General features: G+C 47.8%; 1 protein-coding gene across 1 annotated transcript in view; it reads left to right on the top strand.

Moving 5' to 3' along the window:
- The window catches only part of LOC144768078 (solute carrier family 2, facilitated glucose transporter member 3-like), a 50022-nt gene that overhangs the window by 16611 nt on the left and 19748 nt on the right, over window positions 1-13663 (top strand). The window contains exon 2 of the mRNA XM_078651465.1: window positions 12597-12692. Coding sequence (XP_078507591.1) covers window positions 12597-12692 — 96 coding nt within the window. The remainder of the gene's footprint in view (window positions 1-12596; window positions 12693-13663) is intronic.

Genomic DNA, 13663 nt, shown 5'->3' with positions numbered 1-13663 from the left:
AGTGCTCGCGGGTGTCACTAGCACCAGATTCCTCTTGAACACAACTCCCAGGTCTTGGCAACTGAGACTAGGACCAGGGAGGGGTCTATAGAGGAAGCGAAGAAGTTGACGCCCAGAGATGGGGCTGAATTCAGTCATCCTTTGTTATACTGGGTGTTGATTGGAGTTCATTATTAGTCATCCATTGGCTGAAGTTAGGAAGAAAATATGATAAGCAAAATCAAGAATAGGGAGAAAATCCAATAGACAATTTAATTAAAATAAATGTAACAAAGTGTATAATTAGCTATCTGTTTTTGTCTGTGTTAGTAGAACTATATTTTTCATGAAATCCTCTTGTGTTACTTTGACTCTGCCCCCTTCTAGCCTCCCACCTTCATCTGTAATTCGCCCAACTACAAACTATAATTTTGCAATTCTCTAAATACTGCATGAACACTGGTGCGATAGTCTGACTTTTCTGCATCTCTGACCAAAGACCCTTGGGAGCTTCACCCCTCCCCCCAAATTTGTTTTAACCCCTGAGTGTCAACACTGGAATAATGAAACTTGACCCCCCCCCCGCAAGGCAAGTGGAGGGGCCCCTTCTGGTCTCAATCAAGAGATCTCCAGCCAGAGTACTGTGCTGATGGGGCCCCTCGGAGCTCGGGGGCCCTCAGCACCGTGGGGGCTGCGGGAGCCTGTGTTACGCCACTGGGTGTCAAAGAACCTTCAGTGGAGGGACCTCTAGAGCGCACTCCCTGGAGGAGGCGGCCATCTTGTCTTCATGTTGTTGCTTGGGATGCCGCCTGACAGACTTATGTGACAGAGATATATTGACTTAGATCCCACTGAGTTAACGATCAGCCTAGTCACTCAGAGATCAAGCACTGTGTGACCTTGACTCCTTCCCCGCAGCAGTAGGGGGTACTGCTAGAAGCTGCTGTCAGAGTACTTGCATGGGGGTGTTTCCATGCCATCCAATGCACCAAGAGCATCTCTTGTGCACTCTTGGGGCATTCAATATTTCGATACAGAACAAGATACTATGATGATATCATTCTTCCCATCCGCTTACGGCCATGTAAGCCTCCTTTGAGGTATGTGTCAATCTTGAGGCACTCAACTCCAGGAACACAAAACAGACAACAAAGCACTGGACAGACTGGACGCACCCGGGAGTGACACAAGTGCCTTTGGTGATGGGAAAGTGTGAAGTGGACAGTAAGGGCCCGATTCACAGAACAAAACTTAAGACAAAATCCTAAACTTACTACTTTTGGAATTCACAGAAGGCATTTAGTAGTAGTAAAGTTAGGATTTTGTCTTAAGTCTGTATTAAGTCTGTCCTAAGTTTGTCTTAAGTTTGTCTTAAGTCTATCTTAAGTTTGTCTTAAGTTTGTCTTAAGTCTATCTTATGTTTGTCTTAAGTTTGTCTTAAGTCTGTCTTAAGTCTGTCTTAAGTCTGTCCTAAGTTTGTCTTAAGTCTGTCTTAAGTCTGTCTTAAGTCTGTCCTACTACTTTTGGCATTCACAGAAGGCATTTAGTAGTAGTAAAGTTAGGATTTTGTCTTAAGACAGACTTAAGACAGACTTAAGACAGACTTAAGACAGTCTTAAGACAGTCTTAAGACAAACTTAAAACAAACTTAAGACAAACTTAGGACAGACTTAAGACAGACTTAAGACAAATTTAGGACAGACTTAAGACAGACTTCAGACAGACTTAAGACACAATCCTAACTTTACTACTACTAAATGCCTTCTGTGAATACCAAAAGTAGTAAGTTTAGGATTTTGTCTTAAGTTAGTTCTGTGAATCGGGCCCTAAAATCTGTAGTCCCACCAAGGTCTGGCTAATTGGGCAACTTAAAACACACAGAAGGACCTTGGGTCTGAAAATTGTGGCAGCTCCATGCATGCAAACATTTTAAAACTGGAAAGTGGACGAGTTTGTCACAGACAATTTGGGGGGAGGTATTTTCCCCACTGACACCTATTGAAGGAGAGGCAATTTTAGCAATCAATAAGCTAAAAGCTATTTCTGGCTTCAAAAATCGTGAATCTGCTGCCTGTATCGCTTACGTTTGTCCAATAGAGAGACAGGGATGGGGGCAAGGGGGTGGGGTTGTCCAAGATTTGTTATTTGGCCAATAGGGTCAGGCAGTGAACTTCAGTTTATGTCTGGATCTTCAACTGCAAGCTCTGCAAAATATCTTCTGGAAATCCATAAAACAGAAGTAAAGGTCCGCCCATGTTCCAGATCATTCCTATGTATGGTGTAAGACCAAAGGCGGTAAATGCTTTGCAGTTTTGGGAACAAAGGCTTGGAATCAACTCCCTAAACAGATGAGCTTTATTGACTTTGAACCCCTGTTTAAGAAAAATCTCAAAACTTGGTTCTTTTCCATCCACTGACACAATGTGCCAGGTACTTATTGTTTAAGGTCAGAATCCTGTGAATCCCCGGTGTCTCGAAATCTTGCTCTCACCCGCACAGCGCCAAGATGCTCCTAAGGTATCCAAAGTTGCGGTCTACAAATATGGCATTCAATTCATTTCGTCTATTTATCTACTTCAGTTTTTCAATTCAGGTCAAACAGAAAGCCCAGGTCTCCTTTCAATGAACTCCACAAATACTTGGTTATTTAACTTTCATGTGTCTTGAACTGTGTAGACAGGTTTCACAAGACCCTTTATTCCTTTAAGTGCATCACTTTAATTTGTTTTTATTTAATCTTTCCTACATTCAAATTGTCTGCCACCTTTATTAGCACGTTGTGTTCCACCCACATGAACACTATTCACCTAGGTCAGTTCTACCCGCATAAACCTTATTCACCCAGATCATTTCTACCCACATAAACACTATTAATCCAGGCCAATTCTACCCACATAAAGACTATTCACCCAGGTCAGTTCTACCCACATAGCCATTATTCATCCTGGCCAAATCTACCCACATAAATGAGGCACTACCTGTACTATCGAGCCGCCGTAACGTTACTTTTTTGATGTTCTCGTGGCGCAATGTGCCACTGGCATCTTTATAAGGACACTTAAATCCACGTTACATGGCTTTTCATGGCCTCATAAATCGGTGCCCCTTTCACGCAGAAAACTGCTGGAAACACTATTAATCCAGGCCATGGATGTTGCTGGGGGCGTTCCCAGCAACATCCATGGCTTTTTGACACTGCCCCTGATTTATAAGAAATCGTAAGACTGAGGCAGCGCCAAAAAACGTATGCCTTTCCAGGGGAGGCATATAGGAGGCACAATGAGGAGAAATATCTTTAATTCTCCTCGTTTTTCCTCTTTCTATATGAGCTGCATTCTGCACACATAGGAAGAGGGAAAAGAGTCGTGTGATTGTTTTTGTACAAGAAGGTTTCCCTTCCTGCACAATAATAATCATTTCCCGCAACTAGATATACCCAGATAAACACTATTCATCCAGGTCAATTCTACCCACCTAAACACTATTCATCAAGGCCAATTCTACCCACTTAAACACTACTCAACCAGTTCTACCACATAAACACTATTTATTTCTACCATTCTACTGACATGAACACTATTAATCCAGGCCAGTTCTACCCACGAAAACACTATTCATCCAGAGCAGTTCTACCCACATAAACATTATTAATCCAGGTCAATTCTATCCACCTAAACACTATTCATCCAGGCCAATTCTACTCACATGATCACTATTAATCCTGGTCATTTCTACCCGCATAATCTTTTTAAATCCAGGATAGTTATACCCAAATAAACACTATACATCTAGGTCAGTTCTACCCACATAAACACTATTAATCTAGGCCATTTCTATACTTATAAACACTGTTCATCCAGGTCAGTCCTACACAAATCAACACTAGTAATCCAGACCAGTTCTACCCACATCAACACTATTAATTCAGACCAGTTCTACCCACATGAACACAATAATCCAGCTAAATTCTATTATTATTATTATTATTAATATTACCATCTTGTATATCGCTCACACCGGGTGTCAGGTCTGGAATAACAAGGTCCCACTGACGCAAAACATCCAGGTCTTCAGCTGTTTTTGAAAGATGGTCAGCGAGGTACAGCTTCTCAAGGGTTCAGGTAAGGCATTTCACAGTTTAGGGCCCTGGTATGTGAGGGACCGGCCTCCCATCCATGTACATTTGACTCTAGAGACAGTGCACTGGTACAAGTTGCTAGAACGTAGGGGACGAGCCGGCTGATACGGTCTCCCCAGTTCAAGAAGGTGTCATGGGCCGACCCCTGATCTTGCTCTGTGCACACAGCACAAGGCTTTGAATTGTATCCGCTTCTTCACTGCGAGCCAATGAAGCTCCAGGAGGAGGGTTAAGGTGGAGGCACTTTTAGAGAGTCTGTAGAGCATCCCAGCAGCTGAATTCTGGATCGCTTGCAACGATCTGATGGAAGCTTTATCCGCCCCCAGATAGAGTATGTTGCCGTAGTCCAGTCTCAACAGAATGAGTGCCTGATTAACCTTCCTTTTCCTGGGAGCAGGAGTAGTCAGATGATTTTTTGCAGCCATTTCAGGATGGCGAAGCAGGTGGTGGACACCTTTGTTACCTGAGGCTTCGTGGACAGCTTTTTGACCAGCAAAAAAGTCAAGGTTCTTAAGCTTGGGGGCTGGATATGGATAAGCACCCAAGGTTTCTGGCCAGTGCTGTGGGCTCCAAAGTGACAGGTTCTTTTTCTGTACTAGTACCTCTGTCTTGTCTCCATTGAGTTTGAGTGAATTGTTGTTCATCCACATGGCAACCAATCAAAGCAGGAGTTCAAGGCCTCAGAGTCGTGGTCCTAGGCATATGACAAAAAGAAGATGATTTGAGTGTCATCTGCATATGAGAATAGAATGAGGCCACAGCTTGCCACCAAGTCAGCCAATGGGTGAACATAGATGTTAAATAGCATCCGGGTTTGGGCTGATTCTTGGGGAACTCCTGTGGTAAGGGCGTGCCGTTTGGAGGAGGCACAGGCTGAGGAAACCTGGAAAGTGTGATCCTTTAAGAAGGATACCATTCAGAATAGTACTGTCCCTTGGACACCCAGATTAGCCAACCTCTCCGAGGGAGTGGCATGAGACATAGTATCGAAGGCTGCGCTGAGATGGAGTAAAATCATTGTGAATTCAAAACAAAATTGACCACTAGCGCACTACACGCCGCGCTTTTACTCGCAGCGCGAACTTGATTGCTGCTCTTTTGAGCTTTTAAAATCCCGTTTTTGGTATTTGCGTTAATTTTACTTTTAACTGTTTCTCCTGCTCTTAATCAAACTGGCCACGCATACCTGTATTTGTGTCCTCCCACACGCACTCTAATTGTAAGAACCACCGCTCTTTGCGGGTCCCTCGCCCTCGTTTTGGTTGGCGGCCATCTTTGGTTGGGGAAGAGGGTGCACGCGCTAGTCCTCTCTCTAGGAGGCGACCAGGGCTTAAATTCTGGCAAATCAGGTCAGTTCGCTCTTGACCACTAGCGCACTACACGCCGCGCTTTTACTCGCAGCGCGAACTTGATTGCTGCTCTTTTGAGCTTTTAAAATCCCGTTTTTGGTATTTGCGTTAATTTTACTTTTAACTGTTTCCCCTGCTCTTAATCAAACTGGCCACGCATACCTGTATTTGTGTCCTCCCACACGCACTCTAATTGTAAGAACCACCGCTCTTTGCGGGTCCCTCGCCCTCGTTTTGGTTGGCGGCCATCTTTGGTTGGGGAAGAGGGTGCACGCGCTAGTCCTCTCTCTAGGAGGCGACCAGGGCTTAAATTCTGGCAAATCAGGTCAGTTCGCTCTTGACCACTAGCGCACTACACGCCGCGCTTTTACTCGCAGCGCGAACTTGATTGCTGCTCTTTTGAGCTTTTAAAATCCCGTTTTTGGTATTTGCGTTAATTTTACTTTTAACTGTTTCCCCTGCTCTTAATCAAACTGGCCACGCATACCTGTATTTGTGTCCTCCCACACGCACTCTAATTGTAAGAACCACCGCTCTTTGCGGGTCCCTCGCCCTCGTTTTGGTTGGCGGCCATCTTTGGTTGGGGAAGAGGGTGCACGCGCTAGTCCTCTCTCTAGGAGGCGACCAGGGCTTAAATTCTGGCAAATCAGGTCAGTTCGCTCTTGACCACTAGCGCACTACACGCCGCGCTTTTACTCGCAGCGCGAACTTGATTGCTGCTCTTTTGAGCTTTTAAAATCCCGTTTTTGGTATTTGCGTTAATTTTACTTTTAACTGTTTCCCCTGCTCTTAATCAAACTGGCCACGCATACCTGTATTTGTGTCCTCCCACACGCACTCTAATTGTAAGAACCACTGCTCTTTGCGGGTCCCTCGTCCTCGTTTTGGTTGGCGGCCATCTTTGGTTGGGGAAGAGGGTGCACGCGCTAGTCCTCTCTCTAGGAGGCGACCAGGGCTTAAATTCTGCCATGTCCACGCGCAGCGGAGACGCGCAGCGGGGATGCCGGAATATCGCCGGAGTTTCGCCAGAGTCAAGCCCGTCTGGGCCCGTCCGGGCCCAGACGGGCTCAGGGCATGCCACTCTGCTCAATCCATCTAGACCTCTGGCCCCCTCCTACAGGTATTCACGGGATTCTCTGCTCTCGCTTCGCGCGCCTAAACATCTTAGTTGCCGTTACTATTGGGTTGAGGGTACTGCCTTTAAACACTGTCCTGGGTGTCGTCCGTCTAATAGCTGTGTGAACCCAAATTCACTCACTATGGCTCTGCTTAACTGCAGATCACTGCCTTGTCACGCTATGGAAATACACTCCCTCCTTTTGGACCACAGTCTGGATGTTTTGTTCCTGACGGAAACGTGGCTGACCGCGTGTTCTGGTCCCGATATTGTCAACGCTCTCCCGCCGGGATACCTCATTTTCCATCTTGATAGGCCGGATGGGAGAGGGGGTGGAGTGGCCATCGTGTATAGAGACACATTCGTGTGCAAGGCAGTAGACTGCGGCATTATCAACACTGAAAGCTGTCATTTTTCCCTTGGCATATCTTCCTCCGTTTCCATCTCCGGCCTCCTTGTGTATCGGCCTCCTGCTACGCTGGGGAATTTTGTAGACTCTCTCATTGAGGCTATTATTCCATTAGCTGCTGCCTCGTGCAACTTTGTACTTCTTGGGGACTTTAATCTTCATTTTGATGACCCCAATGATGTAGTAGCAAGAGATTTATTAAGCTCGCTTGGTGCACTAGATCTTCACCTCGCTCATTTGGGAGCTACTCATAACAGAGGTCATCAGCTTGATGCTGTTCTTGCCAACACTGTCAACCTGCAAGCCCTCCAGATGTTGGCTCTCCCCTGGACGGATCACCATCTTATTCCGTTCAGCTGGTTGTTAGGGAACCGGAGAGATCCCGCACCTAGACAACATACTGTGGAACGACTCTGGTCGAAGCTGCCGGTGGACAGTTGGGTGGAAGAGCTAGCCATAACCTGCCCTTATCCTGTAGATGACCCCAACACTGCTGATCAGCATTTGGGCGAATGGCTTACTAACTCTCTTGACTTACTGATTCCTAATAAAAGGAGGCTTATCAGGGAGAGAAGAATCGGTTCTGCCCCCTGGTACACCCCGGAACTTAGGAGTTGCAGAACCTCTTGCAAAAGGCTTGAACGTGCCTGGAGGAGAGAGCAGACGGAAGAAAGCCGGGCTAACTATAAAAGAGAGATGAGGAAATACAAAAGTGCACTGAAGGATGCAAAAAAGAACTTCTTTAGTGATAGGATTGAGAGGGCAAGTAATTCTCCAAGAGAATCGTTTAAAATTTTTAAAGAACTTTTGAAAGCCCCGGTCCCGCCAGTTGTGCATGCTAATCCTAAAGATAAATGTGAGGAACTGGCTAGTTTCTTCCATTCAAAAATAGAGAAAATACTATCCTCCCTGCCCGCTACTCCTCAAATCTCTGAGCCGGCTGTTAGTCCAATAAGTTGTCCGACCGAACTAGCCTCCTTTGGCCCCTTCTCGGAAGAGGAGGTTACAAAGGTCCTGTTGGAGATGAAGAGTGGATCTCCGAGTGATCCAGTGCCTATGAAATATCTTAAGCTTGTGGCTAATACTTTGTCAACTCCGCTGACCGACCTTATCAATCTTTCTCTCTCTCATGGCATAGTGCCATGGAGATGGAAAAGGGCAGTGGTAAAAGCCTTATTGAAAAAACCAGGTTTGGATCCCTCCAACTTGACCAACTTCAGGCCAATCTCGCTTCTGCCTGGGTTCTCAAAAATCGCCGAGAAGCTGGTTAACCGTCAGCTCTCTTACCATCTAGAGTCCAACCGCCTGTTGGGAGACTCCCAGACTGGTTTCCGCCCCGGCAAGGGAACGGACACAGCCCTGCTGGCGGTAGTGGAGGAAGCAAGGAGCACTCTTGATACAGGAGGATCAGTGGCAGTGATCCTCCTGGACTTGAGTGCTGCCTTTGATACCGTGAGTCATCAGGTGCTCCTCCAACGCCTGTCAGAGGTAGGTGTCTCAGGGACGGCCCTGAAATGGCTGGGATCTTTTCTCTCCAACCGTTTCTACCAAGTCTGGGAAGGAGCAGAGCAGTCTTCCCTATTCCCTCTTCAATGTGGAGTCCCGCAGGGCTCATCGCTGAGCCGTACCCTATTTAATACATATATGACTCCACTTGAAAGAGTGGTAGCCCCTTCGGGGGTGAAGATCATCAGCTATGCTGATGATACTCAGCTGGTGGTGGGCCTCACTCAGCTGGCGGAACAACCCAAGGTGCTACATGACTGCCTGGCCAATGTTTACCGTTGGATGTCCAACTCTGCTTTAAAGCTTAATGGAGGAAAAACCAAGCTGATGCTCCTGGGTAACTCCAGTCCCTCCATTATTGCTAGCTGTTGGCCCCGGTCTCTTGGTGATCCACCATCCCCCAAGAAGGAGATCAAGTCCTTGGGAGTATGGTTGGAGGAAGATCTGTCCTTCAGGACCCACGCCAGGAAGACCGCGGGGGTCTGCTTCGGTCTGCTGAAGTCAGCCCGAAAGGTGTTACCACTGCTTCCGGATCCAGCTAAGAAGCTTTTGATACGTGGTTTAATCCTTTCGAGGCTTGACTATGGGAATGCCCTGTTTCTCGGCGCTCCCGAAGCGACCTTTAAAACCCTCCAACAGGTGCAAAATGCAGCTGCCAGAGTCTTGATGGAGATTCCCAGAAGGCAGTCTGCCGCCCCGGCCCTCAAAGCGCTTCACTGGCTCCCCGTGAAGGAGCGGGTGAAATTTAAGGCGCTGTGTACGGCCCATAAAATTCTACATGGCAAAGGCCCCCCCATCCTTTTTAATATGGCCCGTCCTTATAAACCCCCACGCCTTTTGCGCTCGGACCAAAAACATCTTCTGCAGTCAGCGAGAGTTAGGAGAGCTCGTACTGGGGGCAGGCGCTTCTCGTTGCAGGTGGCGACTCTGTGGAGCTCTCTTACCCTCAAGATTCGCTCAGAGCCCAAGATCCTACTATTCAGGAAACTTCTTAAAACCTTTTTGTTTCCACAGTAGTGATTAATCGAGTCTCTTCTTTTTTGGTCTGTCGCGCCGGGATGCCCCCGGGTAAGCTGAGCGCGTTACAAGTTTCATATAATAAGGTAGAGGTATGAGCTAGGTCCACCCTCCTGATGCAATAGTAGACCAGAAAAACCCGAAATGTCGGGTAAAAGAACCTAGCCAAAGGAAAGAAGAGATGTTTTCACTCAATATGAGTTAGAAAATCAGCAGGAAAGAAAACTTTCTTTCTTGAGTCCCCTCACTCACCAGAAGTGAAGACTATGGGGTCCATTACAATGTCGGGCGCATTGCCTCCGCCAGGCTGGCGGTAGCCACCGCCTGCCTGGCGGAGGCAATCCGCCCGACACTGTTTCCCTAATTCCCCCCGCCATATTAGTATGGCGGGGGGACCGGGGCGGACAGGAAGACCGTCTGCCACTTTTCCGCCCCGGTCGCTTTGCGACCACGGCGGAAAGGGCATAATATGGTGGCGGTGTCCAATGGACACGGCCAGCCATATCATGATGCGTGCAAATAGGTGCCTTTCCGCGGCGGCGATGCCGCCATGCAAAGGCAGGCGGTCTTTGCTTTGGGGGGCCTCTGTGGGCTCCCCTGGTGAAGGCCGAGGTGGGGGTGCACAGGGGGGGTACCTATGGTACCCCCCTTCATTTGCATTTACAAAGCAGCAGGCACCGCGCGGTGCCTGCCGCTTTGTATATGCAAATGCGTAAATGCATTTTTAGCATTGTGGCGGGCGGTGCAGAGTGCACCGCCCGCCACAATGCTAAAAATGAAGTATGTGCCCGCCACTGTGGCGGGCACATCCTAATTCCCCCAACGGGACGCCCGCCCTTATGGCGGCCGGTCCCAAATACCGATAGGCCCTATATGTTTTGCACCCCACTTAGGGGCCCATTAGGATGTCGGGCGGATCGCCACTGTTTTTGGTGGGGGGGACCGTGGCGGACGGAAACACCGTCCGCCGCTTTTCTGCCACGGTAGGATTGCGGCCGGGGCGGAAAAGGGTTTACATGGTGGCGGTGTCTATCATACACCGCCAGCCATATTACGATGGGCTTTGGGAGATGCATTGCCGCCACGGAAAGGCAGGCGGTCTTTACTTTGGGGGCCCCCTGCAGGCCCCCATGGTGAAGGCTAGGTGGGGGGTGCACATGGTACCCCCCTACATTTGCATACACAATGCGGCAGGCACCGCGCAGTGCCTGCCACTTTGTGTATGCAAATGCACGCCATGCATTTTTAACATTGCGGAGGACGGTGCTTTCAGCACCCCCCGCCGCAATGTTAAAAATGCAGGATGCGCCCGCCACTGTGGCGGGCGCATCCTAATTCCCCCCACGGGACCCCCGCCCTTATGGCGGGCGGTCCCAATCCCGGGGAGGATGGCGAGCGGGCAAAGTCCGCCCGCCATCCTAATGACCCCCATAGTCTTCAAAAAAGTGCTCCTAGGTAATACCGCAAGTCGTAGCACGCCTCAGGACTGAGATGGCCCCTATGATGAAGCAGGTCACCGTGGGGAAATCCTGGTGAGTGAGGGGACTCAAGAAAGAAAGTTTTCTTTCCTGTCCATTTTCGAACTCATATTGAGTGAAAAAATTTCTTCTTTCCTTTGGCTAGGTTCTTTTACCCGACATTTCTGGGTTTTTTCAGGTCCCATAAAATCTTTGCAGCCATCTCGCCTTCGTCCAGGAGTCGTCTGAGATGTTCCATGACTCCTAGAAGGGCGGATTCAGTACTGTGTCCCACCCTGAACCCTGATTGAGAGGGATGTAAGGAATGTTCGGACTGCGCAAAGATGGAGAGTTGCTTATTAATATGTTTCTCCATGATTTTGGACATGATGGTGAGCATAGAAATTGGTCTATAATTAGACCAGTTGGAGGGGTCCAAGGGAGGTTTCTTCAAGAGGGGCAGGAACATGGCATGCTTCCATCTCCGTGGAATATACCCGTCCTGTAAATAAATTACTGAGGAGCCCCACCAGAAGCTGCATGATCCCTGGTCCAAAGTGATGAGCTTGGTAGGAGGGAGAGGATTTCCTGGGAGCCAGACCTTATTGATTGCAGCAACAACAGAAGCATGGGAAGGTACAGTGTCCCACAAATTCAGTTTCTGGTGAGCTTGTGTGGTGGCTGAGGTGTTCAGGTCCTCAGTGACAGGAGACCGTGAGCTGATGCTGGGCTGGGAGGCATCCCTCCAACCTGCCTCCAGTGACTGTTGGACGTCCAACTCCTTTTTGACAAAAAAAAGCACCAATTCTTTGCACTGAGGCTGGGACAGTGCTGATGCGGGTGAGATGTTATTAGGGTCTGAGAGTTCCTTAACTTAAGTTCCACCCACATAAACACTACCCATCCAGGCTAGTTCTATCCACATACACAGTATTAATCCAGACCCTATCAATCTAGACCATTTCTCCTCACATAAATACTATTAATCTAGGCCAGTTCTACCTACATAAACTCTTAATCCCAGTTTTTCTGACTCACATAAACACTAATAATCTGGAACAGCTGTACCCATATAAACACTATTAATACAGGCAGTTCTACCCACATAAGCAATATTAATGCTGCCCAGTTCTACCCACATACACACTATTTATCCAGGCCATTTCTTCCCACATAATCCCTATTCACCCAGACCAGTTCTACCCACATAAACACTATTAATAAGGCCAGTACTACTCACATGAGCAATATTAGTCCAGACCAGTTATACCCACATACACACTATTCGTCCAGGCCAGTTCTACCCACATAAACACTATTCGTCCAGGCCAGTTCTACCCACATAAACACTTTTAATCCAGACCTTATATACCCACATAAGCAATAGTCACCCAAGCCAGTTGAACAAGGGGGAGATATTATAGAGTCTTGTTAAACCTACAGCAATTCTACTTTCATATGGGACCTGCACAGTGGCTCAAATGCATAGTTTTGAGAGGGTTAGATGTATGGCTGTGGAGAGATGTGGGTGTTGGGCAAGGGGAGGCAAGAGGGAAATATAACATAAGTCGTCCTCAAGGGAGACATAAAACCACGCTCATCTTTTTTCTCTTTCTATTCAAAGCGGATCACCTGCCCACTGGTCTTCTCTGTGACGGTTGCTGTGATTGGCTCCCTTCAGTTTGGATACAACACCGGGGTGATCAACGCTCCCCAGACGGTGAGAGTGGGGCAAGATTGTGCGGCACAGGGACTCATCGAGTTACCTAACTCTGTCGAAACCCCTCACTGCCAACCTGCTATAGCACTTGCTGCTCCAGTTGAGAGACCACCTCATACTATTACTGATGCTTCATGCAGATGTGTCCTCCCCGCCTGCAGCTGCTGCCACCTCTGTTCAACCACTGGAGCCCACACCCAGTGCTAGTGATTCAACTTAGTCCTGACCTGCACCATCCTCTGCTTATTCCCCACGGAGATACACTCACAGCTCTGCTGACGCGCCTACCTCCAGGAAGGTAGCACAGCTGGTGATTCCTTAATAAGCAGGGGCGTAGTGTAGTCAGTGAGATTTGGGGGGGTGACTCTCAAATTTTCCACCCCAAAAAACAGTGGGCTGAAGGGTAGAATAGTGAGATAACCAAGGCTTTGGATTGTGTGTTTCCATGAGGAACAGGGTTAGTACTGATTTGCATTATGTGGGCATCTGCCAGTTATATGCTTGGAAACTTGAGACTGACGCAGCCTTCCAAGCCTGCTACTGTCAGTGTTTGGGACTTCCAAAAATTAGTATATTAGCATCCACTCGAGGAGTCCTTCCATGGCTTCAGATTCTCTACTTTTTTGGTAAACCGGTCATTATATATATTCAAGATCCAAAAAATGAACAATTTAATATGAAATGAGTACTACCATAAAAACCGACACAGACATAACAGACCCGACTCAGGGCACCCCTTGGACCTAACAAAAAAACAAGAATGCATCTGAGGGGTGTCACATCCCCAAACACTGCTGTTGAAAAAATGCCCATCCCCTTCCCACCTGGGCTGGGTAGTTCTCACTGGGAACTCATGACTACAGTCATGTCCAACACAACAGCCTGGAGTCTCTACTCCTAAAGCAGTTATTTTAAATATTTTTTGACTGCACACACTCTTCTTTGTGTCTGCTACAAGAAGCCTTGATGGT

This window comes from Lissotriton helveticus, chromosome 7 (assembly GCF_964261635.1).
Source record: "Lissotriton helveticus chromosome 7, aLisHel1.1, whole genome shotgun sequence".
NCBI classification, from domain to species: Eukaryota; Metazoa; Chordata; class Amphibia; order Caudata; family Salamandridae; genus Lissotriton; species Lissotriton helveticus.
This window is presented reverse-complemented; position numbering and strand designations above follow the sequence as displayed.